Source organism: Falco naumanni, chromosome 13 (genome assembly GCF_017639655.2).
Source record: "Falco naumanni isolate bFalNau1 chromosome 13, bFalNau1.pat, whole genome shotgun sequence".
Taxonomy (NCBI): domain Eukaryota; kingdom Metazoa; phylum Chordata; class Aves; order Falconiformes; family Falconidae; genus Falco; species Falco naumanni.
Genome location: NC_054066.1, coordinates 18,918,440 through 18,941,723, shown reverse-complemented (window position 1 = coordinate 18,941,723; position 23,284 = coordinate 18,918,440). Strand labels below are relative to the sequence as shown.

Here is a 23,284-nt window from a genome sequence, read left to right as displayed (position 1 = left end):
GCACTGAAAGACGCAGTGAATAGGAATGGCATACTTGTTTTACCATTACCATAATTAAGGTGTATCCCATCTTCACAACCAGCAATTTGAAGAGCCTCTCTCTGCAGTGAGCACTGGGAAAGACTGGCCACTGCAAACTTCGCTGCTTATTGATGCCAGATACCCTCTGGTCTGTTTTTCCTGCCTGGCAATGAATGCTGTTCTACCAAAAGCTTTTCCAAAGAATGAATCAAAAGTTAAACTCAATTGTTAAAACTCAATTTAAAATGTAATGCAGGGCAAGGGACTAATACCGAGGGGTTTCTCTTCTACTACTTCTTTACAAGATGAGTACCGCTAACAAGAGATTACAGTGTATACTTGTCTGTAACCTCAGCTTACAAAGCAGTTCAGGTTTTCATTCCCTCCCTCAAAACTCATTAAAAAGCCTTATTTGAGCTGAGATTTTGTATACAATTTTTCTGCCAAGAACAAATTTTTACAATAGAGTTTTAAGCTCCTGTAAAAAAATCCAGAAATTTATAATGGAAATACTGACAGAGCCCATAATCACAAGTACAGAAACATTACTGTGATAAGTAGTTCATCCCATCCAAAAATAAAATAAAAGTTGGTGTCTCAACCCAATTCCACATTCATTCTGTAACAATGGCCAGCTATGAGATCAGTAAAAACAGGTGCAAACCAAAAATACTGGGGATTTAAACACTGATGATGGCAGCATAAAGCCATCACCTTTGGTCATTAAACTCTGATTGTGCAACATTTTTCTTTAGAAAGTCTTGCATTACTTTATAACTCATTTCTCCTGGGCAAACTCTTCTAGTGGTCACCACAGGCTAACCTGGCAAATCTTTGATTCGTGCTTCCAAATTCTAATAGCTTGGCCATTCCCAGAAATGATTAATATACTTATTTATATTCAGTTTTGTCACTTTTATCTTGGTTCAGTCTGATAAAGCCCACCACTATATATGTGCAGCTCAGTTACATGAAAGCCAGCTATTCCCTGCTGAGAGACTAAAGCTCTGCCCTACAACTTCCCATGAGTTCTTGCCTCTGCCTCAGGATAAACTTTCTGTTCCAGTATGAAATGGATGGCTGCACACTGTAACAAACTGAATCTCTCAGGCTACGCAAAAGCAGTGATGAGCTACCTGCGACACTGCTGGAAGAGTTATACCTCAAACAGAAAGAATCAGTGTCTGCCTGTAGCAATATATTCTTAATATTCCGAACACGCTTCCAATTCTCTTAACAAATATGCAGTAAACACCATAATGCAAAGTAGAAATACAAGAAAAATTATGTGTTTGGTTGTGTTAAAGAGTTACAAAGCCATAGTGCTAATGAGCCCCGCGGGGAAGCATCACATCGTCAAGCATTAACTCCATTCAACGGTCTTGCAAACTGAATCTGAGAATAGCAAAATTCAGAAGCACAGCTCAAAAACATGTGACTGAACTAGCCTTGACACCTGCTTATGTCATTAATAAAACATTTCATCTCTGAAGAACACTGGGTCTCCGAAAGTGCCTTAACAGGTGCTGAAATGTGTTAGTCATCCTACAAGAACTCTCGCTTCAACACTAGAAATTACAGAACAAGGAAATCACATCAAACCTTTACAAGGTGGCCAGCTCAGACACTGAGTCTGGACTGTGCTGCCTCCAAACATTCATTACTAAAAATTACAGACTGCTACTCCTTTTTACCAGAAAGGAAGGGAGTATCTCTCCCTTGCAGTACATTGTATACAATTATTGGACTCTGAGACAGGCAGCTTCACTGAGCTTTCAATACGCTCATTAAACAAGCCCAATAAATTTAAAGCTGCTTCATACAGATCTGCTGAACTCAAAGCAATCTTCACTTGTTCAATCTTCCCCTCTGGGTAAAAGTAAGTATGGGATGACATTTAACAATTTTCCCTACTTGGAAGAAGTTATTTCAAGAATAACTACAAAGGTAAATTGTAATACAGTAAGTGTGTTAATGATAAATTGTTTAAGCAAGTTGACAGAAGAGGCAAATTTGCACACAGTAAAAAGGCAGGCTATTCCAGAAAATTGAGAAGAAAGTAAATTTGTGTTCATTACAATTATTTATGTATCTTTTCATCAAGCTGTTTCCATAACAACTTTCTGTCATGTAACTGAAGAGGTCTTGAGAAGTATATTCTTGAAACTCCACAAGAGACAGGACTAAATCTCAGCTCCACTTCATGACAGGAAAGTATGGAAAGCAGCCTCTGGAAACAGCACCACCACTCTGCAACTCACCAACTGAGTTTATGTTTGTCTTGTAAAAAAAAGAAAAAGTTAGCCCCTTTCACATACACACGCTTTTAAGATAACAGGGTTTTCTTCACAGCGTCAAGTTAGGCACTGAAGTACTTTGTTATGATTAGTTTTATCACATTTAATCCAAATGCTCTGGATTATTAATCAACTCTTCTGACAGGTCTCCAATAATGAAACACGCCATGCAGTTAACAATGACTCACCATTCATCCTAAGCTGATAAAACAGAAGACAGGCAAGTTCTCAGACCCTACCCAGGCAGCCCACAGCTTTAGGAAACCCTTTCCATTTGCTTTCTCACCAGAAAAAACAGTGTATTTGTTGGCCTTGACATCCACCTGTTGATGACAGCTACCACATCAAAAACTATTAGTACACAAAACATCTACGTTGTCCCAAGAGCTACTGAGGACATGTGAAAACCAAGTTAACTCCCTCTCAAGTAAAACATTTTTGTTTTCTTTTCCTTTTTGCTTAATACCTCTCCAAATTTTCTGCCTTGCTTTGAAATGTCTGTTCACCCTTAAAGCTGCTGTTTTACCATGTACCATGCTACAACTATGCCATAACACCATTATCAGAAGCAGCAAGCACTTCACCCCGCAGTTTGTTCTTGTGCTGCTGAGGATCCAAATTCAAATCCCACTTCTTCATTTGGGACCACAAAGTCACCTCTTCCACCTCCGTAGTTTGACTATGCTGGGCGCTGGCACCAGGGGATGGAGGACACAGAGAGGAAGTAAACGAAGGAGATAACATGAAGGGTAGAGGTCGGCTATGTGAAGTGTTGAAGCACGCACACACTGCCCCACACCTCAGCCTACCTGTTCTTGCCCACAAACTACTGAATAAAGTACTTTATAACCCTAGACCCCAGTTATATATGCAGCACTGGGGGAAGTCGAATGATACCAGGAGGTTGCACAGGAGGCACCAGGAATAATTGCAGTTCTTGCTTAAGCAGTTATAATAAGCCGGGGAATACTTGCTCCAAACCCTGCGACACCCCCCTGCACACAGGCACTGCTCAGTGGCATCAGCAGCTCCAGGGGCACTCTGCTGGGGCAGCACCCCCCAGAAACCCTGGCCCCCCTTCACTGCCCTTTTCTGAAGTTAAAGCTTTTGCTGCATGTTGCAGATGATTAAATGGCTTTTACAGTCCCTGATCCAAAACAAATTAAAAGGGATACAAGTCCAAAAACATCCGGTGATAAGCATTTGTTCTGAGTGAAACAATTAAACGGAAGGATTTGTCTCGTTAAACATACAAAAGGTTATCGATAACCTACCAGTTCACATCGTGTCTTCCAGCACTAGGGAGGGACCGGTTCCCACTCTGCAACAACACACCTGTGCTGCCAGCCATGAGCAGACACGGCCACTCACCACCACCAAAGGCATCCTTCCTCCAAGGAGCATACTCAAACCAACTGAGAAAGCCGTTGTTCTTCAGAAGCCTATCTGCAATGCAAACTTGACTTCAAACCAAGTACATGGCCAGACCTGCTTTCCTTGTAAAATCTTAATGGCACTCCACCATAATAAAACCAAGCAAGTTATTAAATTCTAAATTAACAATTTTCCTTCTAATTTGACCACGTTGTAAAGTTGTTTTAAAACCTCCCAGAAGTTGTTTCACTGCATTATGCACAGTCCTACAAGTACAATTACTAGCCAAGCTCTACAACATGAATGGTTTTCATGATTTCTTAACAGAATATTGCTTTCTTTGCCCAGCACAGTCCATACACCCCTGGTTTATCAAAACCTTAGTCTAGGCTAGTTAAAAACAAAACCAGTACTTAAAAAGCTGGATGAAAACGAGTTTTGCTTCTCACACCATTAAACTGCATGCCTCTTATTTTATCCTCTCATTGTGACTTTATAAGCTGCTCCCACCAAATTCCACTTCAAATGACACTGAAGAAAACTATGAATAGGTAATTGAAAGATGCAACTTAAACCTTTAAGAGCTACAAAACTGCTAACAATATAAAACAATGAGCCAGAATCAGCAAGCTCTAAAAAGTACTGAGATCTGATCTAAAAGAAAAACAGAAAGTTGCTATGGTGCTCTGCAATTAGGGGTCAAGGTAAATTAATACACAAATCTGTCTCACTATACAAGCTATACTCACTCATATGAATATTTCACAAGTCATACAAAATGTATGGATATTGCAACTGAGGCACAGTGAAACAAGCATGCTACAGCCCCCAAATACAAAAAGTAGTCTTATTTTTATTTAATGATAAAACACAGAAATTCTAGTAGTATGTTACTCCAGTGTATGAGCTCAAAACCTTGCAAAGCTACAGTTCAAATAACCACACATTACTTGGGAACTTAAATTGCTCTTGTTCCTTTCAAACAGTCAAAAATTGTCACACAAATACCAATGTACTCTTGACCTCCACTGGGAGTGGCTCATTCCTGTCTAACGTGCCAGCAGCGGCTTGAGGTGAAGTTTCTCCATTGCTGGCCTAACACACTCATCTGTCATATCAAAACAGTCACATGCACTTTATATGATTTACTAGATTCTAAAGGTATTCACTTCTAATGAATATTAGCTTTTCCAAAGCAACACCCAAATGTTTAAACACATCCTGAAGACTCTGGGTGTTTCCTGGGTTTTTTCCCTCCCTTTGTAGCTAAGTGGAAGCAAACGTGTCTAGTTTTCATCCTGGAGTCATCAGCTGCAAAGCTTCAGCCTAAGAGAAAATGCTTCAGGTAAGTCCTTCCACATGCTGTTGTACCATGAAATGAAACCATTTCAACACACAGCATTTTACTTTAATTTGGGAAGAACCACTGAAAAGACTTCCCAAATTTTGTTCATAAAATGTCAACTTCAAAAGAAACCTCTAAAGTGAGTTTTCTGCCCGTAACAAGTTTTATCGTAGACCTGTGCTCAATGCTCTAAGCTTGTAACACTGGAAGGTTGACTAACCTCGACTTTAAATACATTTACACAAGCATAAATATACTCTAACATGTAATGTATTAAAGGCATGATTTAAACCTTCTACAGTGAAAATTCTTAAAAAAATCATCTGTCATCACTTTCATTTATCAAAGACACATGAACTGGGATTCTCTATTCTCAGCTCATTTATTCTGTGTTTACTTCTGCGCTGTGACAGTATCAGGAAGACTATGCTGGAAACATCTGACTGGTTCGGGGTAGAATTTTTTTCACAACCATGTATCAAAGATGAGGGGAAACAGTATTTTTACTGTGAAGAAAAGGTTGTGTATATCTGGTAAAGAAATAAAGCAAGCTTTCCTTGGTATATCTTGGGAAAGAACACAGGTTTTGTTGAGCCCACGTTATTTTTCATTTCAGAGCCAAGAGGACGCAACACAGTCAGGAAGATATTTATTCCAATGCTGTTCTCCCTAACTCTGAAAAATAAAGACTTGAAAAATTATAACAGGTAGCATCAACTAATAAAACAGCACCTGTGGCAAATTTAAAATTCAATGTTGATGTTTCATCACTTTTTTTATGTTATAATCCTATAACATACAGTACCTCCAGCCACAGACTCAGCTGGAAAAACACTTTACGCTAAAAAATGGTCAATGCAATTTAAACAAAGAGCATTTCCTTGGTTTTCTTGCTAGCCAGGGCACAGAAACCATGCTATACACCTCCTTACATCTGCAAAGGGCAAACCATTTTCTTTAATAGACACAAGGGCATAGAGCTACTTCCAAGAGGCAAGTATTTGCTCTCATCCTGGTCCCTCACCTCGCCCAAGTGTCATGGATCAACCTTTGCAACCAGCTACTTTTATCTGAGAAGCCAAGGCCAAGGCAAGGTCCAAGGCATGGCATTTGGGCCACGAGGAGGGGCAGGAGGGAGCACACCCAGCCTGCTGAGCAGCAGAGGTGTTGAGGCAAATCTGTGAAGACAAAAGGATCCGGATGTGAAATATCCAAAGAAAGAGTATTTGACAAATACTTAACGCTTTCTAAAGTAATCGATCCTTAGCTGGTGAAACCACAGTGTTTAATCAGAGAGGGTGATATGCCGGTGTTGGGAGCTCTGTTGCCTAATACCACTAAAATCCCTGCACAAAGAGTTATGTATATTTTGTTGTCTATCATTTTGTACAACGCCCTTCCCTCAGGCACTGGTCCTCAGAATGCATTATACATTGTTAGAGGAGATTAGTTTAACTGCAGATTATTTTTTTTATTTTTTTCTTTCTTTCACAAAGCACTTAGAGATCAGTGCTTGGGAACGGAAGCTCTGAAGCACAGTCTAAGTTTATTTACGATCATAGCAACTAATTGCTCAAAGACAAGCCTCAGGCCCCAGGACTACCCCCGTATCACCGAAGTTTGCTGTAATGATGTGCCACTCATCCCCCAGAAACCAGGGCTGTTAACTGACTTAAGTGGCTTTGCTGGCGCAAGAGGGTGAACAGCTGAGTAACTGACCACTGAATAATGCTGACTCCTTCAGTGACAAAAAGACAATGGCCAAAAAAAAAAAAAAAGAATAATAATAATTTTGACATGTAGTAGTGGTTTCGTTAGCAAAATGTCTGCCCAAGGTTTCGGTCAGCTCATAGGAAATTACTGTATAGATGGAGACACTGCCCTGACAAGGGCAGCCTTCCCCTCCCAGTCTTTCCTTTACTTGACAGTGACAGCTGCCACCACACCTAGTCCTTGGGCTCCGTTATATCTTAGCCACTGATAGGAGTCACCCCATGGGAAAGTAGGATGGTGGGACTAAAATGATGTCAGGTACCATGAAGAATATTTTCCTTTTTTGCTTTACAAACTTTTGAACCTTACAGGAGAGGAGCCATCCGCTTTATGCCTTTTTTTTTTTTTTTTTTTTTTTTTTTTTTTTTTTTACGCCTTTCTTTTTTTTTCCCCCAGCAAACGAATTTTAACAATGCATATCCTGCCAGGAAACGTTACCATGCATTAGTGATAAAGCGTTACATAAAAAGGTAAATTAAGTTTCCAAGACGCGAATCTGAGCTGATAAACATATTACATCCACAGTTCAACAACTGTGCAGAGAAGAAAAAAAGAATAAACAGTTAGAGAAAGCTTCAGGAATATGAGGGGGAAAACAGGAAGCGCAGATAAAGTAATGCCATGCTGTCAAAACACTGGTCGGTCTATGCATAAAGCATAGCTACCAAACTAAATCAGATTAAACTAATGGTCACACATTAACCTTGGATATGTCTACATGGTACAGTACAGACCAAACAGTTGAGCTCAGGTACCCGATGGCTTGCCGACACAGCACTCTCCCATGGCATTAGACCCCTGCTCAGCTAGATAAATAGCCAGATGAGCCATTTATTCTCCCCTGGGGTGGCAGTGGTGATGACACTGCAGCTCTTCAGCACAGAAGGCAGCAACAGTGCTCCTGGCCAGGTGCAGCCACCAGAAAGGGCCACTGGTGTGTTCCCTCTAATACGGAGATACTGAAAGAAATTAGCAGGGAGGGCCATACGCTGCCACTCTAACACCAGCAAGCCAACTATACACTTAAAGGACAACTGCGGGAGAATGGCTGAATGGAAAGGCGTTCACAGAGCTCCAAGCTTTGCCAAGAGCATGAGCCTAAAGGTCAGGGGACAGGATTTGGGTTAGAAAGAGACTGCGCTGGGTAGCGAGCTGTTCCCAAGGCAATCGGGCTGTGCAGGGCATGGGTCCTGCAGCAGCATCAGACACAGCTGGGCTCTACCAAGATTGGTTGTGGATGGGATCCTTTGGAGAGGATGCTTATCGCTGCACAAGCTCTCATCCTTGCGCTGAAAGGAGAAGAGCTGCAAGTCCAAACCTAAGCCAGACCATCACAGCAGCTGTACTGACTACAAGGGGCTACAGCTGCAGACCTGATCTGCACAGAAAATAAAAAGCATTCAGACAATCTGACACACAAAGGGGTTATAAAACCCTGGATGAAATTCACTTTACTGGGGGGGACGGGGGGGGGGGGCAGAAATCAAGTAGGGCATAGAGATGAGTTACCTGGCTACTGCACTTAAGTACTGCACCAGGACCCAGCTGCCTCCCCATCCCCAACAGTCATCAGGCAAAGAAAGAGAAGCTGCTGAGATGACCTTCCCACTTCACACAGCTCCTCTGACTTCCCCCTGACAGCACCAACCTGGCAAACACGATGCCAAGAGGGATTTAAAGAGACCACAGGAAAAGACATGCCAATTTCTGTAGAGCTTAGACAAAATTAGCCAATGTTAATTCCAGCAAACAAGCGAAAAGCACGGAGAACAAGAACAGAAGGATGTCCTGGAAGCTAACTAATTAGCAGAAGCATTACAGTGAGGACTTCCAAGCACCAACAAGAACTAAGCAGGTTATACACCTTTATGCAGGATCTTTTTCAGACAGAATAGAGAACAATGTCTGGGGAATTCTTTGCCAGTCGCTTTTTGCAACCAAAATACACAAGTGCTAATTAAATCATGCCAAGTCTTCATTTTCACACTTCCAAAACTGCTCAATGAAAAGTATGTGTTTTGGCACTGCTCTCTGTTTTAAAGTAATTTAGACAAAGCTAAAAACAAAGAAATGCTTCAACCCCAGGAGGTGATATAGCTGAAGATGGATGAATCGTTAGCATACTGGAAACCTAAAAAAACTTGTAAGAGACACAGACAGACCTACTTTCATGGAACAGTTATTGCCTGACATGACAGAACACAGAAAACAAAAATAAACCAATAGAAACAGTGAGAAAGCAAGGAAACATCCTTTTGGCAGAGTTGATAGATCAGCCCTCTGTCCTGCAGTATTCTCCTAGAACAGTTACCAATCCTTTTTAAAAAGCCTCCAGGTAGTTAAAGCTGGGACAAAAACTGGAACATGCAGACAGAATCTGGGACCTTCAAAAACCCACACCAGTTGCCTTATCAGTAAGCACATGCTGAGAAATAATGTCAAGTACACAACTGCTGAAGCAATGAAGTATTTGTGGGAAAAGATAATCAGGAGGAATTTTAATTTATCTTTCAGTGTTTTGAGTGGCACCTCTTAAATAAGAAACCTGACTGAAAAACCATCACTTGCGATTCTTCAAGATGTTGCAGAAAGAGATGCTGCCACAGTTACAGGTTCCAGGGCATTGATTTTGTGTGATCATCGGGTGAAGGATACTATCAAGTAGCAAGCAAGACTCCCTATGTCAGCAGCGCTAAGAAAACTGCTATTGGTGCATATAAGTCACTAGCCACCCTCCACTGCGCGACTGCACCAAGAACAGATTCCAGACACTCCTAGCTCTTGTGATGTGCCTAGCAGTTGGGACGTTGGCTTCAGAAGTTTGAGAAGGAAATCCCCTGATAGCAAATAATGTTACAATGACAGGAGGGAGTGGGAGGATAGGAAATCTCCTCAACACTTTGCCTTATCTGAAAGAAGACACAAGAACAGTGTTTGGGAGAAGGTGCAACCATCCTGGCCCTTTGAAGCTAGCGGCATGCTGATTCAAAACCAAACTATTAGACTTCAGGTGCCTTTATCTTAGCTAGTTACAAATTACCTTGTGCCAACAACAAATTCAAGGCATCTCATCCCTGATGACAAATATCTTCCTTATCTCCAAGAACCACGTGGTTATAAATGAGGTCCCACCTCTTGCTCCAAAGAACCTGTTGTAGAAAAATCCCTGTCACTCCTCCAGCTGCTGCAATTCTTCATTTACATAAATAACCTCTATTTTAGACTCCTTTTCCCTCTGATTTATGGCTTTAAGAAAAATAAACATGAGTTAAGGAAATACAAGAGTTAATGAGCCAGCCTTAGTAGCTTTGACCACATGTAAATACTGCAGCCAATTGTTGTTTCTCAGCCAGCTTATGACAAGAACAAACATGCAAATAGACATGTAGCATTTTTCTTCAGAACTTAGGATACAATCCAAATCCACCTCACCTAGGGACTTTAAAGATTAACAGCTTTTCAGTGTCATAGAAGCTCTTCCTTTCTCCAGTTATCAGGCTAAATTAGGGCTACAATCTCCTTAAACAGAGCTTAACGTTCACTGTACAATTTTTAGGCCAGATGGAACTTTTATCATCAGCACACTTCATTTAAACTTATTCCTGATTATGTGGATCTGAAATAAACCCAGACTATTGAAAAACTGGACAGTCTTTCAAGAAAGCGTTTGTAAAAAGTTAAGTGAGTTTAATGTGCATGACATTCCAAAAACCAATCCCATCACAATAACAGGTATCCTGACCCTCTCTTTTAAGGTGTGGGCTCCAAATACTCATGTGATATCACCAAATAAGTCTCCAAACTGGCAAAAACCAAAGAGTTCTAAGAAATACTAATTCCACAGGAACGAAGAACTAAGAAAAATCCAAAATGATAGTGGTTATATAAGAGATTGGATTAAGAATAATCTACTGTGATGTCTGCATATTTACAGAAGATGTGGAAGAATAAAATAATCACTTGAAGAAAAGTTAGTTGTTAAAGGAAACAATTTGCTGTACTAGATTATGTTCATGTGACCAAGAGAAAAAAAATGCGCAGGAACAGAGATCAGGTATTAAATGTTGGCTTGACTCCTATTCTAAAGTAGGATCAGATGCCCCCGCGAGCGCTTCCTTCCATTCAAGACGAAGCTCTTCTAGCAACACACACTGAAATTTAGTGGTATCTCACACAGCCTGAAGTCACCCCCATCACAAGGGGCTTATCTGCCATTATTCCACTGTGGATATAACAACTGACCGTGTGTGAGATGAATGATTATTTAATGCTTGACTGTTCACATAAGGGTAACATTTTTATCTCACTCTGCATCTATGCAGCCAAACCACATCTGCAATTTAATTCTGTCCTGGTAGGACATGATGCAAGCAGTCAATAAAAAGAAGTTTGCCTTCCTACGTAACTAAACAATTTGCCTTTTAATATCACTCTTACCAAGCACAGAAGGAGGAACAATAAAGAGGACATTAGATTGTTCAAAAAGCCTGTACTTTTCTTGAGATTTTATTATTCAGGATCCTGGTTTTAGCTTTCCCATCAGAGAGACAGAGGCAGGTACTGACAGGAAAGGTCCTTCTCAGGACGGTAAGGTTGTTTGCAACATCCAAAAAAGCTGGTATTTCTGCCTCCTTATTTTACACGTCTGGGGGAGGCAAGGGCTGAACGCAGCTCTGGGTCACAGCAATCTCACACAACCCAGATCATTATAGTAATTTTATTGTTATATACCATAAAAAGAATGCCAGGTCTTGCTATTAAAAGTCACTGTATTAAGAGGTCAGTTGAGTCACTTCAAGTGATACTTGATTAACAAAATGTGAAAGCAACGTCTGCAAGAAGAGCAAATGTAATGCCACACGTGTCTGGGTGAGCAACACTTCCTATCTTCTCAGCTTTTTTGCTATCAATGTACTGCACTGCTATCCCACACCCAGTCGGTCTGGAGCTAAACAAAGTCTGGAAAGAGTCATGCCAGCTCACAGCAAAGGTTCATCAGGTCCAGCAGTGTGGAACAGCATGTGGCCATCCAGAGAACAGCATAATCGGAGAGTAAGGAAGTAATGAAGCTTCTCCAGATTCCATCAATTTATAGTTTGGGGATTTGCCAAGATGGGGAGGAGTACGCATGCACACATATGTGACCATCAACTCACAGCCCTCACTGTAAAGCCTACAACAAAATGAATTAAAAAAAAAAACACCTACCCCTCTTCCCTACAACATCCATCAACCTTTCAGATTTGCTATGGCTCTGCTTTTCTGGACATCTTTCTAGCTGGCTTCTCAGGCTTCCTAGTCTACTCCTGAATATCATGAATTACACTTCAACGTTTTTAGCAAGCCAGAACACTTATTTCAATAATGACTTCTCCAGAGCTTTTTTTATTATGAATGTAATGTTTCCAAACAACATTCTTGATTGTTAGACTCCAACAGTATTGCTGTGATAACCCTCTAAGAACCCCATCTCCTCCTGAGTTACTGTTATCCTTACATTAGCTGAGAGATTTTGAGAAGAAATTGACTCTCAGAATAATTTGGTTGAAATGAATCACTACTCATGAGGGCAAATCCAAAGCTAGCATCGCCTCCGGACAACTAATGGTTCATAGGTTTTCACCAACAGTTGGAGGCAGTGACTTGCCAGCATACATAACTGTGTTCAAACTATATACATGGTGATATTTGTGATATCTGCTTGAATCAAATTGTTCCTTTTTTTGCATATGTTCATAATTATGCCAACACCAGTCACAGCTGGGAAAAGTGAACTGTAGTTTATGTCTTCTGTACAGAAAGCATTTAAATATTTATCACTGATGTATGGCTCTAGAAGAGGCAGCTCTAAGATCTCCTGCTGCACTGCATTGTACCTGACACCTCAGCGTTGAACAGAACACGTGCTTTCACGAGCTAGAAAGAAGTACTATTGCTATCACTTTCAGACACTTCATGACTAAAATGCTGGACCCATTACCCGATTATCCAGCAAAACACACTGTACGTAACTGAACAGGTCTACATCCTTGGCCTTGGAGACTTTCTGATAAGATCAAAAGAACTGAAAATAGTGCATAGGAGCACTTTAAACTGAGGAGGAAATGATTCATGAAACAACAACAACAAAAGATATCACTTACAAGAAACTGGCAGGTTAATCAGTCATTATTTTATGTACATGTACAGTATATGTTATTATTTCTTTCATATTCCACTGCTGCAAGTAGATGCAGAACTGGAGATCTCTCCTATATACTGTAGCAAACAATAGGGGGTTGGACCCCAAAATTCCTTTCAGGCAGTTTTGAGCAGCAAATAGTCCTCATCTGGGTACTATTTTCAGAATAAGACTCTAAAATTTCAGCCATAGCATGCAATGCATGAGACAGTTGTCATGAAAAACATTCCATGTTATAAAGTACTACTCTACTCTAAAAGCACCAGAGATTGGGCCAGGAATCCAAGCCCCAAGTGATATCAAATAACTTATTATGCTATTTCTTTCCACCAAAGAAATTACATCTTGCAAGAAAAACCAAAACAGATATCTGAAATCAAACAAATTCTGTCTAGCAATTAAGCAGATGGTAAAAGAGCAAAAAGAGGCTGTGAGGAAAGATGGGTTAGGTTTATCCTTTATACTGACACGCTGCTTCACTCCTTGATGAGCCTGAGAAATATTGCTGTAATCACTGTATCAACATTTTTTTGCCTTCCAGTAATTATGCCACTGTATAAATGAAGCTCCTGAAATTGATGTAAGCACAACTCCATAAAATAGAATAAGAACTCATGGGTGGAAGTTAAAGTAGTAAAAATCAGTCAAGAAATAAAGCACCATTTCTCTTTTTTATCAGAATAATTGACAAGGACTGAGGTAAATTCTCTGTCGCTGGCTCTTTTATCATGACATTCTTCCAGCAGATAAAGGCACAGATTCAGGGAAGCCCTACAGCTTGAAGTAAGAAGGGGACAATTTAGCTAACTGCAACGATACTCTGACCTCATTTACTAAGAGTAGGTTAAGTACCTGGAAAAACAGTCTAAGTCAAATACCTTACTTCACAAAAGCTAAATATTTGAAAGTTACCATAGCACCTCAATATTCCCAAGATGTAATACAAGAGGACAGGAGAGGAACTTCTGAAATACAGCCTCCAAATGCGGTCACCACAACGCAGGCTGCTCGACCCTAACTGGAAGCTGAAAGCCACCTTCCTGAGGAGCACAAGATAACAAATTTCAGGGACACAATGTCTTTCCCTCAAGCCAGTGGTGCCACACTGAAGTTACTGGCTCTTGATCAGAACTAATAGCAAGCACAGAAACATGAACTGACAAATCAATCATTGCTGAACAGCAAGCAGCTCTCCCAGAGGATATACAAACAAACAGAGCTTTCAGACCAGACAGAATAAGCACAGGGAAGAACCACAGTAGCTCATCCAAGCATTTGATACGCGCGCTGGGAAGGACATGATGGTGAGAAATTCAAGCCTGATAAATTTCCCACCACTAAGCCAGGAAGTAGAGGGCTGAAAGAAAAAAATATTGCTGTCCTTCTCAAGAAGGTATTACATAAAGTATAACCACACGTCTAGAGTATTTCACCATCCCCTTGCAGTTCACGGTGGCATTTATACCTGTATGTAAGGTTATCACCATTACAGGTTCAGCAGAAGACAGTATATCCCTGGAGAAACTGCTCTCCAGCCAGTGTTTTTCTGCCACAGGCACCTGACCCACCTTATCTTGTGCAAGGCAATGGTTTACCAGCAAAAAACTCCGCTCAGTTCTCAGTGGAGCACAGACTAATGGGTTGGTATCAGTGAACCATAAAAAGGATCAGCATGCACTTCTCAATCCTAATATGTACAGAGCCTGTAAAGTCTCCTCTGAGAGCATCAGTTATACCACACATCTGATTTACGTTTTTCAAGGAAATAATTGAAGTTGTTCAGCTTGTTCCAAAGGCCCAACGGGAAGGAGAAAACCCTCAAGACACCTATGTGGCAGCTTTGCAGCAGCATGAGACTAAACAAATGGAAAAACCTAAAATAGATTGCAACAGTTTATCATTAATCAGTATGAATTACTTGGCAGAAGGTACCATCTTTCAGTGCAGCTTAGTGGCACCTTTCCCACAGAACTAATACAAACACAAGTGCATGCTAAGAGATTCAGGGAGCAGGGGAAAAGGGATGTCATCGCTGACTGAGTTGCTGATCGCAAGAAACAAAAAATAGGACTACACAGGGCAGCACCTGTGTGGCTGAAAAACATGACTGGCATGTTCCAACTATTTAATTTGGCAAGGTTAAACTCACCACGGAAGAATCATAATCATACTACAAAACACTGAAGTCTTCTGAATTGCCTCCTTGCAGTCAGACACCACTTCACCAGTTCTATTTATTCCAGCATTTACCCCAGACAGGGAGAATATTCTGAACCCTTCCCCCTGATTTCATAAAAGAACATTGCTGTTGAAAATAAATATAAGGGGGGGAGGGGGGGTGCATTTTATCTTTGTTTAGAGCCAGATGTAAACTGAAAACTGCAGACAAAGCTTCCAGCTTAGGCAACCTCTATCAAGCCTACAAAGAAGCCTTTGTGCTGGCAGGTCCTGGCAAAGGATTTAAGCACCCAAACTATTACATTTTTCCAACTATATGAAATGGTCTGATAGAAAAGATAATTTATGTACATGGATTCAATGATCCAAACATATAGTAATCATCACAGCTTTAGTGAACTTTGATTTGAACTGTTTAATAGCTATCACAAATTTTACTTTGACCCTCAAGACTGATTTTTCAGAGGTTACATAGATAGCAGCAGACCTCTTTCCTATATTTGTGTATGGATAAACTGGTAGTATCTTAGATCCCATTTACAATTCCCTTTTGCATAAGGTAGTTTTGCATTTACATGTGTCAATACTTACATCATTTACTCATTTTGTGCATACTTAAAAGGATAAGACAAGTTCTGATATGTTTCAAACCATCATTTCCATTGCTATTAGATTTAAACAGAGAAGGTAGAAGGTTCAACAAATGACCAGCCTGAAGACCTTGCATTTGCAAGCCTGAAAACATGTAACTCCAAACAAAGACAAGCAGAGAAGGTAGCTAGAATGAGTAAAAAGCACCAGGCCAAAGTAGTTTAGACCACTCCCCACCCTGCTGGAATCACCCTCACTATTACTTCTGTCGAAAAGATAATACAATAGTCTTTACATTCTCAAGAAAACTTCAAAAATCACGTTTGGAAAACAATTTGCAGCAGTTCTGTCATGCTTACATGTGTAAACCATGTTAAAATTGCTAACTGTAGCTTAAATATCCCAGCAACTAGAGAAAAGTAGTAAGAACTTTGCTTGCACAGCAGTGTTAAAAGATAAACCCGCAAACAAGATAAAATTATCCAGATGTTTGAAAGGACTTTGAGTTTGATCAGTGAAAGAAAAAACCCAGAGAGCATGATCTTAGTGAAATTCTCAGACTTTAAATTGAAAAATGGATTGTCTCACACTTGCATTGCTCCAATCATTTCACACATTCTTCACTCATGTAAAGAAGGGTATTACCACAAAATCTGGAGCTGTGACAAGATAAGCTTTCCATGGACTGAGAACCCACAAATTAGAGAGAGTTAATCACTACTAAAGCTTTGTGAACAGCACTTGTCAAATACACAAGCAACTGTAAACACCTACACAGAGCTATCGAATGCCACAGCATGAAGACAGCTAAATAACAGATATCAAAAGTCACCTCTGACAACCATGCTTTGAACCAGCCTTGTCATCCGACTTCTCCATACAGTGATGAAGGCCATTTCATGTAAAAAGTGAGGTTTCAACACTTTAGGTATCACTTCTTCCAAACGTTGTAATGGATAAAGTGGTTTAATCTACAGCAGCATTAACTACAACTTGGTTAATCTGATTTGTAGGAAATTCTCTATTCTCTGTCTCTCAGGCCCTATGTTTAGTGAAGAAAATAGTAACAAGCTAAAACAGTAATAAGCTCTTTCTATCAAATCACAGAAAAACATACTGAACTGACCTTCCATTGCTCTTTGGGAAGCAGTTTCACTACTACAATGTCTCCATTCAGGGCTCTGTTGCGAGCAACCACTCCATCAATAAAGATATCGCGGGTCCCATCCTAGTCAAAGAGAAAGAAAAACAAATCACAGTTGTTAAGAGGTTTAAAACAATCGTCAAAAAAGACACACACCCTGGTGAGACAAACACCCTGCCGCTGGGAACAGAAATCAAATGGATTCATCAGATGTCCTTCAACACGCAGTATCTTTCAGCAAATAAGCTCCTTTGCAGTATGTGCTAGCACAGTAGTTCCACACTATTTATTTCAGAGCCAAGCCCTCAAGATGTATTGTCTGCAAGCTCTACTCAGCTCCTCTGCAGTTATTCTTGGGAATGGGTAGACGAGTCTTCTGCAGTCACAGTTCTTCACACATCAAGTTCCCAACTCAAGCACTCAAACCAATTGTTCAAGACGCATTTACAACACAGTCTGCGCAAAGTGCCCCGTGCAGAGCTGCCTGCTGCTCTCCTAGTGAGATGGGTAAGAAGGGACATGGAGCTCCACTATCAGCACGTCAGTCTGTGAAGGCAGCCTGGAGAGTGACTGGAGATGTAGTCTTTGTTTTTTAAATTTAGAGTTAACACCATATATTCTGCATTTGGCAGAACCAGTTTTAGAAGAGATTCCAAAAAAGAACTACAGACTACAATTGCACACCAGAGGATCTTTTACTAACAGACATGTTAGAACATCTTCTATCAATACTCTAGGTTAACATCCTTGCACAAGAGCCTCTACTAATTGCATACACTATGATTACCCACCCCAGACATGTCTGGCATTTGGCTAATCTAGATTTAGTTTGGAAGATCTTCTGCATTTGGTGAACAAAGATGAAGTTCCCTGAAGATGCCAACACAAAGGTTTTAGTTTTTAAAGAATCACCAGTTTTGTCTTTTTTTGGCTAATTATTAACAACAGTGCTCTTGCTGCTTTCATTTGTTTCCCCATAATTCAGTATATGAAAAATTCCATGTGTCTGTTTACAGTACCATGAACGTGTCAAAAAATGTGAGCGCTTAGTATCAATATGAGCAGTCATTATATTTTTCCTGGAGAGCTATCTTTGCACAGTTTTGAGGTACAAAAAGAAGACAAATTTCTTTAGATTAGTACCCCATTGTCTTTCCATGAAAAAACCCAGCCTCACAAGAATTAAAATCTTAATCACAACTTCAGTCACTTCTCAGATACACACCCGAGTCTCATATGCTTGAGTAAATCCAATCAGAACTACCAGTGTGCTCAGTCTCCAAGAAAAAGTCTTTTATAACCTGAAAACACGAAACCCTAATATCACATAAATATCTTACTCTGCTTAGATACCAAAACAATAGAACGGCAGAACCCCGTCATGATGTGAAACTAAGGCCATCCTCCAAGAAACCAAATTACTCTTAGAAAGAAAAGCAGCAGCAGCTCAACAGCTGTGTGAAAGCTGCCTCCCATGACAAGATGCAGAAAAATTGCAAAGCCTCTTGGACCAACATAATTCAAATTGGAAACTGTTCTTTTCAAAAAGCCAGATTTTTTACACATGGTCTTATTCCTCATTTTTCTCCACCCTCTCCCTTCTGCCCCAACTCTTTACCTAAATCCACCACATACATAAGAAGAAAAGTTCAAAGTCACTTTTTAAGGAAAATGCCTGTTTGTTTCTTTTACTATTTTTTTTTGTCTGTATTGTGTAGCTGCTCTGCACTGCAAGACACAGGCTGGCTTTCACAATAATTTGTCCTATACTACTTTTCCTCTTCTCCTGTGCCCGAGAAAATGCAAGGCAGACCCTCTCCCCCAGCCCCTGTAAAGGTGCCCTGTGTCACACACACCTAGTTAAAGCTGCATCTCCATACTCTGCAAGCCTTGTCTTGAATTACAGCCAGTCATTCTCATCCCAGACAACATACCCATATATATACACACATTTATATATGTGTATGCACACCTATTTTACAGCAGCTAATTTCAAAGCCTGCAATAAAGCTGTAATTAAGAAATTGCCATTAGTTTTGGGGTCTGCCTCCAAAAACAAACGTTTCTGTATCTCAAGCTCCACACTCATGATTGTTGGGCAAACTTACACACTTCCAAGGACACCTGCATATCCCACTTTTTCCTTCAGCATCCCTTACTCTGCACAACCCGCACTCCAGAATACTAATGCAATTAAAACGACATCAAATCACAACAGAACACAATCACTTGCAAAGTCTCATCTGCCCCCAGGGTACTGTATTGGCCACAGTGACTTCAAGAATTCTGCAGCCCCCATCAGGGAGCACAGCTGGGGCTTTTAGTGCTCCGTGACCTACCAGTTATCACTGGCAGTGCTCTCTATCCCACTCTGACAAGAGGGAGATCTGCAGTGATTTCATCTGCTCTGGAAGTGTCTTCCACAAAGCACAGCACAGCCACAGTCCCTCCATCACTCACGCTCAGCAGTATCATTCTTCACATGGACAATGCTGTCATTTCAAACCACACTACTGCATGCAGGGAAGACACAAGATGCAAGGCAGAGATTTAAATGCTCATTCTCTGGGTAGCCTTCAAAAGAAAGGCCCTGAGCCTTCCTCTCAACTGTTGATGCAATGAGACAAGCACACAGAGCATGTCTGCAGCAAGAAACAGCCTGGGACTTCTGGTGTTAGAAGGTGAACAGCTGTTGCATTTGAACTCCATGAAGCCATAGCCAAGTCAGAGCTGAAGGGAAAGGGGTACAGTGCCCTAGTCACCAGCAGGAGAGAAAGGGTGATTTTTCACAGCTGCAGCTCTTGCAGCATCTGGCAATGATGAGAAGCCCTGCAGAACACGAGGGCTGCAAACCCTACATTATGGCAATTAATGTTGTAGGAAGAATAAGCTTTCTAAAGCATTTGTCTTAAAGTGAGGACTGTCCACACCAGCCAGAGTCATCTTCATGCAGTGTTGATTCTGCTTGTTATCAGGGGACAAGGCTGGTTGTGGTATTCAGCTCCACAAGGGGCAGAAAAGTAGAGATAGCTGAAATAACCACCTCAGCTAACCCTCCTTAATGTATGTATTCCTGAACTCAGAACAGCGAGCAATCAACAGCACAAGGCAGCTGGATACTGGAGGTGGCTAGGGCTAAAACTTCACATCCAGTTAAACTCATGTGAGTAGCCAGATTTCTCATTTAACCTTGCTCTTTGTAATTTCAGAGACAATGTTTAACAGCTTACACTTACCACACCTACAAGGACACCTGTAAAGGAAGGATCACGGTTCCTTTCACTTACACACTTTCACAGTGCTGCTCTACTGATGTACTGGAGAGCTGCTCTGTACGTACACTTTCCTCTAGCTAACCTTAATCTACTTTGTGCAATGCCGACCTTCCTCCACCCCTATAACGCCAGCCTTCTGTCAAAGTGAGCTCCAAAACATCATCCCAAATCGACAACATGAACCAACAACAACTTGAATTTCAAGGCTTTCAGTCCAAGCTCCAAAACAATAGCACTGCCAGTAGCAGGGACAACAGAGTCAGTGTTTCACTGTCTCAGGGCAGGCTCTGCCTTCTCTCCCCCACACCAAGAAAACATTTCAATACAAAAATCCCTCTCATTGATGGTTACATTTTGACCAAGTCAGTTCCAGATAAAAAGCCTTGGCTGTGCCAGCTGTGAGGTCACCTTCCCTACTGGAAGTCCCTGAATTTGCAAGAGCCCTTCTTTTCCGTCAAAATAAGGAACGAAGAGAGAAGAGGCACAAGCCAGTCCCATCTGACAGAAGCACATCCCAACCAAGATACGGTTCGCACAAAAGCGGGCACATGAAAAGGAATCACGCATATTATTTCTGGAATTACTTTTCAAATTAGCTCATGCAGCAGATCGAAAATGGAGAGCATATTTGTTTAGGGAAGATTAACTTAAATCAGTGGAAAAAATCTATAAAACCTCTGCAGCCATAAACCAAGGGTTTCCAGTTACACTCTCTGGTGGTCCTCAAACCTGACTTCAGCTGGCTTCTGTGGGACCCAACAGTATCCCCAATTTCAGCACAAGAAAGAAGTTCTTTGAGGGATGAAAAAACAGGATTTGTTTGGGAATATTTAATTTAAAAGAAAATCTAGAACATGTTCATTTATTCCAACTCATTCACCTCTGAGTGACCTTTCACGCACAGCATAACTCCTATCTTAATGCACCTTTACTTATGAACTTTAAAGCATTATAAAGTTACACTTACTGGAGATGGAATGAATGCTTCATGGTACTTCTTAGGATTTATTCTCAAGGGTCCCTTAAAAAAAAAAAAAAAAAAAAGGAGAAAGATTATGCCTGAATCTTACATCAGTTAAATTAGAGAGCTGTGGGTAATATATCTACTGTGAAACATGAGAGATACATCTAAATTTCCATTATACATTTCAAGTCTTGACAACTTAGCATCCGAGCAATTTCAAGGCAAAAGGCAGTTTCATGATAGGCTTAAGCTGATCTACTGCAGTCTGTCATCAAAGAGATGTTGAATCATTAATTGTTGCTGCTACTGGGTGAACTGAGGATCCAAGCCCTCCTGTTCCCTTCACACATTTTCTGCTGAGCATCCACCACCTTCATTAACAAACAGACAATAGAAACAATTTGTTTTGCTCTGTTTTGGAAAAGTAGAATATTGGGTTTGCTTATTTTGGAGGAGGGGAGGAAAGAGGAAAAGCTGGCGTGCTGAGCTTGCATGGCAGCAGGTATCAGCCTTACAAGGTTCTGGCTGCTTAGGCTGTTCCTGCAAACAGACAGTAGCAGTAACTCTGTGATAAAGAATATTTCCAAAGAAGAATCAAAAGGATTTTCCAAAAACAAACATTTAAAGTCTACAGGATCAAATCTGTTTAAATGTGTTTAAAGTCACATTATCTTAAAAACATTTGAAACTCTTATGGTCTATCTGTTTCTGCTTTGTTATCTGCCAACTCAAAGCTCAGGTCACCTGCAACAATACCCCATCACCCCTCCAAAGTAAACCAGTTTGCTGCTTGCGCTCAAGTCCATACAAGAGAAAGGGAGAGCCAACGAAGGACTTACAGGCTATGCAACAGTGCCGTTCCCAGCCCAGGAAGGTCCTGGGAATTGTGATGCAAGTGACTGCAGTTACAACTGACAGCATTAGATTGTTATGGACATACAACCAGGTATCTGCCATCGGACAGGCTTCTGCTTTGGGCTGAAACTTTAAAACTTTCTCCACTTGTGTATTTGAAATAAAGTTGGCCAATTTGTTATATGAACAGTTTCCATCTGTTTGCACTTCTGTGTTAAGCAATCATAGGAACCTCTCTCAGGAATTGCTTCCTTAAAAATTTACTGCGGCATATAATTTTTTTATGTATTCTGGGAAACACTCAGACGATAGGAAAATAAAGCTGATTACATGTGAAAGTTTTGCTGCCTTGAAGAAGAATTTGCAGATTTATGAAGGTTTTCCATTGTTTTTATTTGCTTAGGTTTGGAAGTACCAGCACCATATATTCTATATTCTTTAGGCATTATTGGAATACTTTGCTGCAATGTCTTATTTTGTGCCTTATGTAACTAGTATTAACGAGCACACTGACCACATGGCAAGCACGACCCAGGACAAGGGCATGAAAACAAAGACAACCCACTGGGAGCAACCCTGGGGATACTGTATGCTTAGGCAAAGTAAGAGCTAAATCGTTGTCATCAGCCTTTATTAGCACTGGTACCCACTGATGGAAAACTCTCAATGGTCTTTTTTCTCCTCTTATTTCCCAGAGTCAGCCATCAAAAACAATACACTGTTAGTAAAGGAAGCTGTTACAAAGAGAAAGGAAGAAAATGAAAAGGGATGGTTGCTCTGCTTGACAAGAAGTCAAGCAATCCCCACACCAGCATCTACCCACCAGCTCAAAGCAGGTGATGGGATATCCTGTGTTACTCTGCAGAATCCCCTTGAATAGTTTGGGACAGCTGTCAATCAGCCAGGTGCAAACATCAGGTTTTGTGTCCATGGCCCAGAAGGCGTCAGAGCGGCTATGTGCACATGGATGCCCAGCTCCAGCAAACACACAGAGGAGCAAAGTGTTACCACGCTTACCGTGCAACAGGTTTCTCTCCATTTTATATGCACTACCGAATTATGATCAGCATTAGAATTCTTACATCAAGTAGCATTAAAATATTTCAGCTCTTTCCTTTAAGCAAGGAACTCCCAAAATTTATCTTAGAAAGCAGATGGGCCCTATTATCTGTGCCTATGAAAATCCTATTTACAATGTTGTACATTTCACGCTGTGATATCATATCTGGAACCAGTCACACTCTCCATCTGCAACGAACAACTGTTCTCATATGTGCATTAGGGGG

The 23,284-nt window shown here is 40.8% G+C and overlaps 1 protein-coding gene across 5 annotated transcripts in view; it reads right to left on the bottom strand.

The window, feature by feature from the left end:
- DIS3L2 (DIS3 like 3'-5' exoribonuclease 2) overlaps positions 1–23,284 on the bottom strand; it is a 194,363-nt gene that overhangs the window by 147,970 nt on the left and 23,109 nt on the right. For all 5 annotated transcript variants that reach the window (XR_005830666.1, XR_005830667.1, XR_005830668.1 and 2 more), the window contains 2 exons: positions 21,147–21,200; positions 16,887–16,988 (listed from right to left, as the gene is read on the bottom strand). Coding sequence is in view for 2 of the 5 variants with exons in the window: in XM_040613140.1 (XP_040469074.1) it covers positions 16,887–16,988; positions 21,147–21,200 (156 nt within the window). In the remaining 3 variants the exon portion in view is untranslated. The remainder of the gene's footprint in view (positions 1–16,886; positions 16,989–21,146; positions 21,201–23,284) is intronic.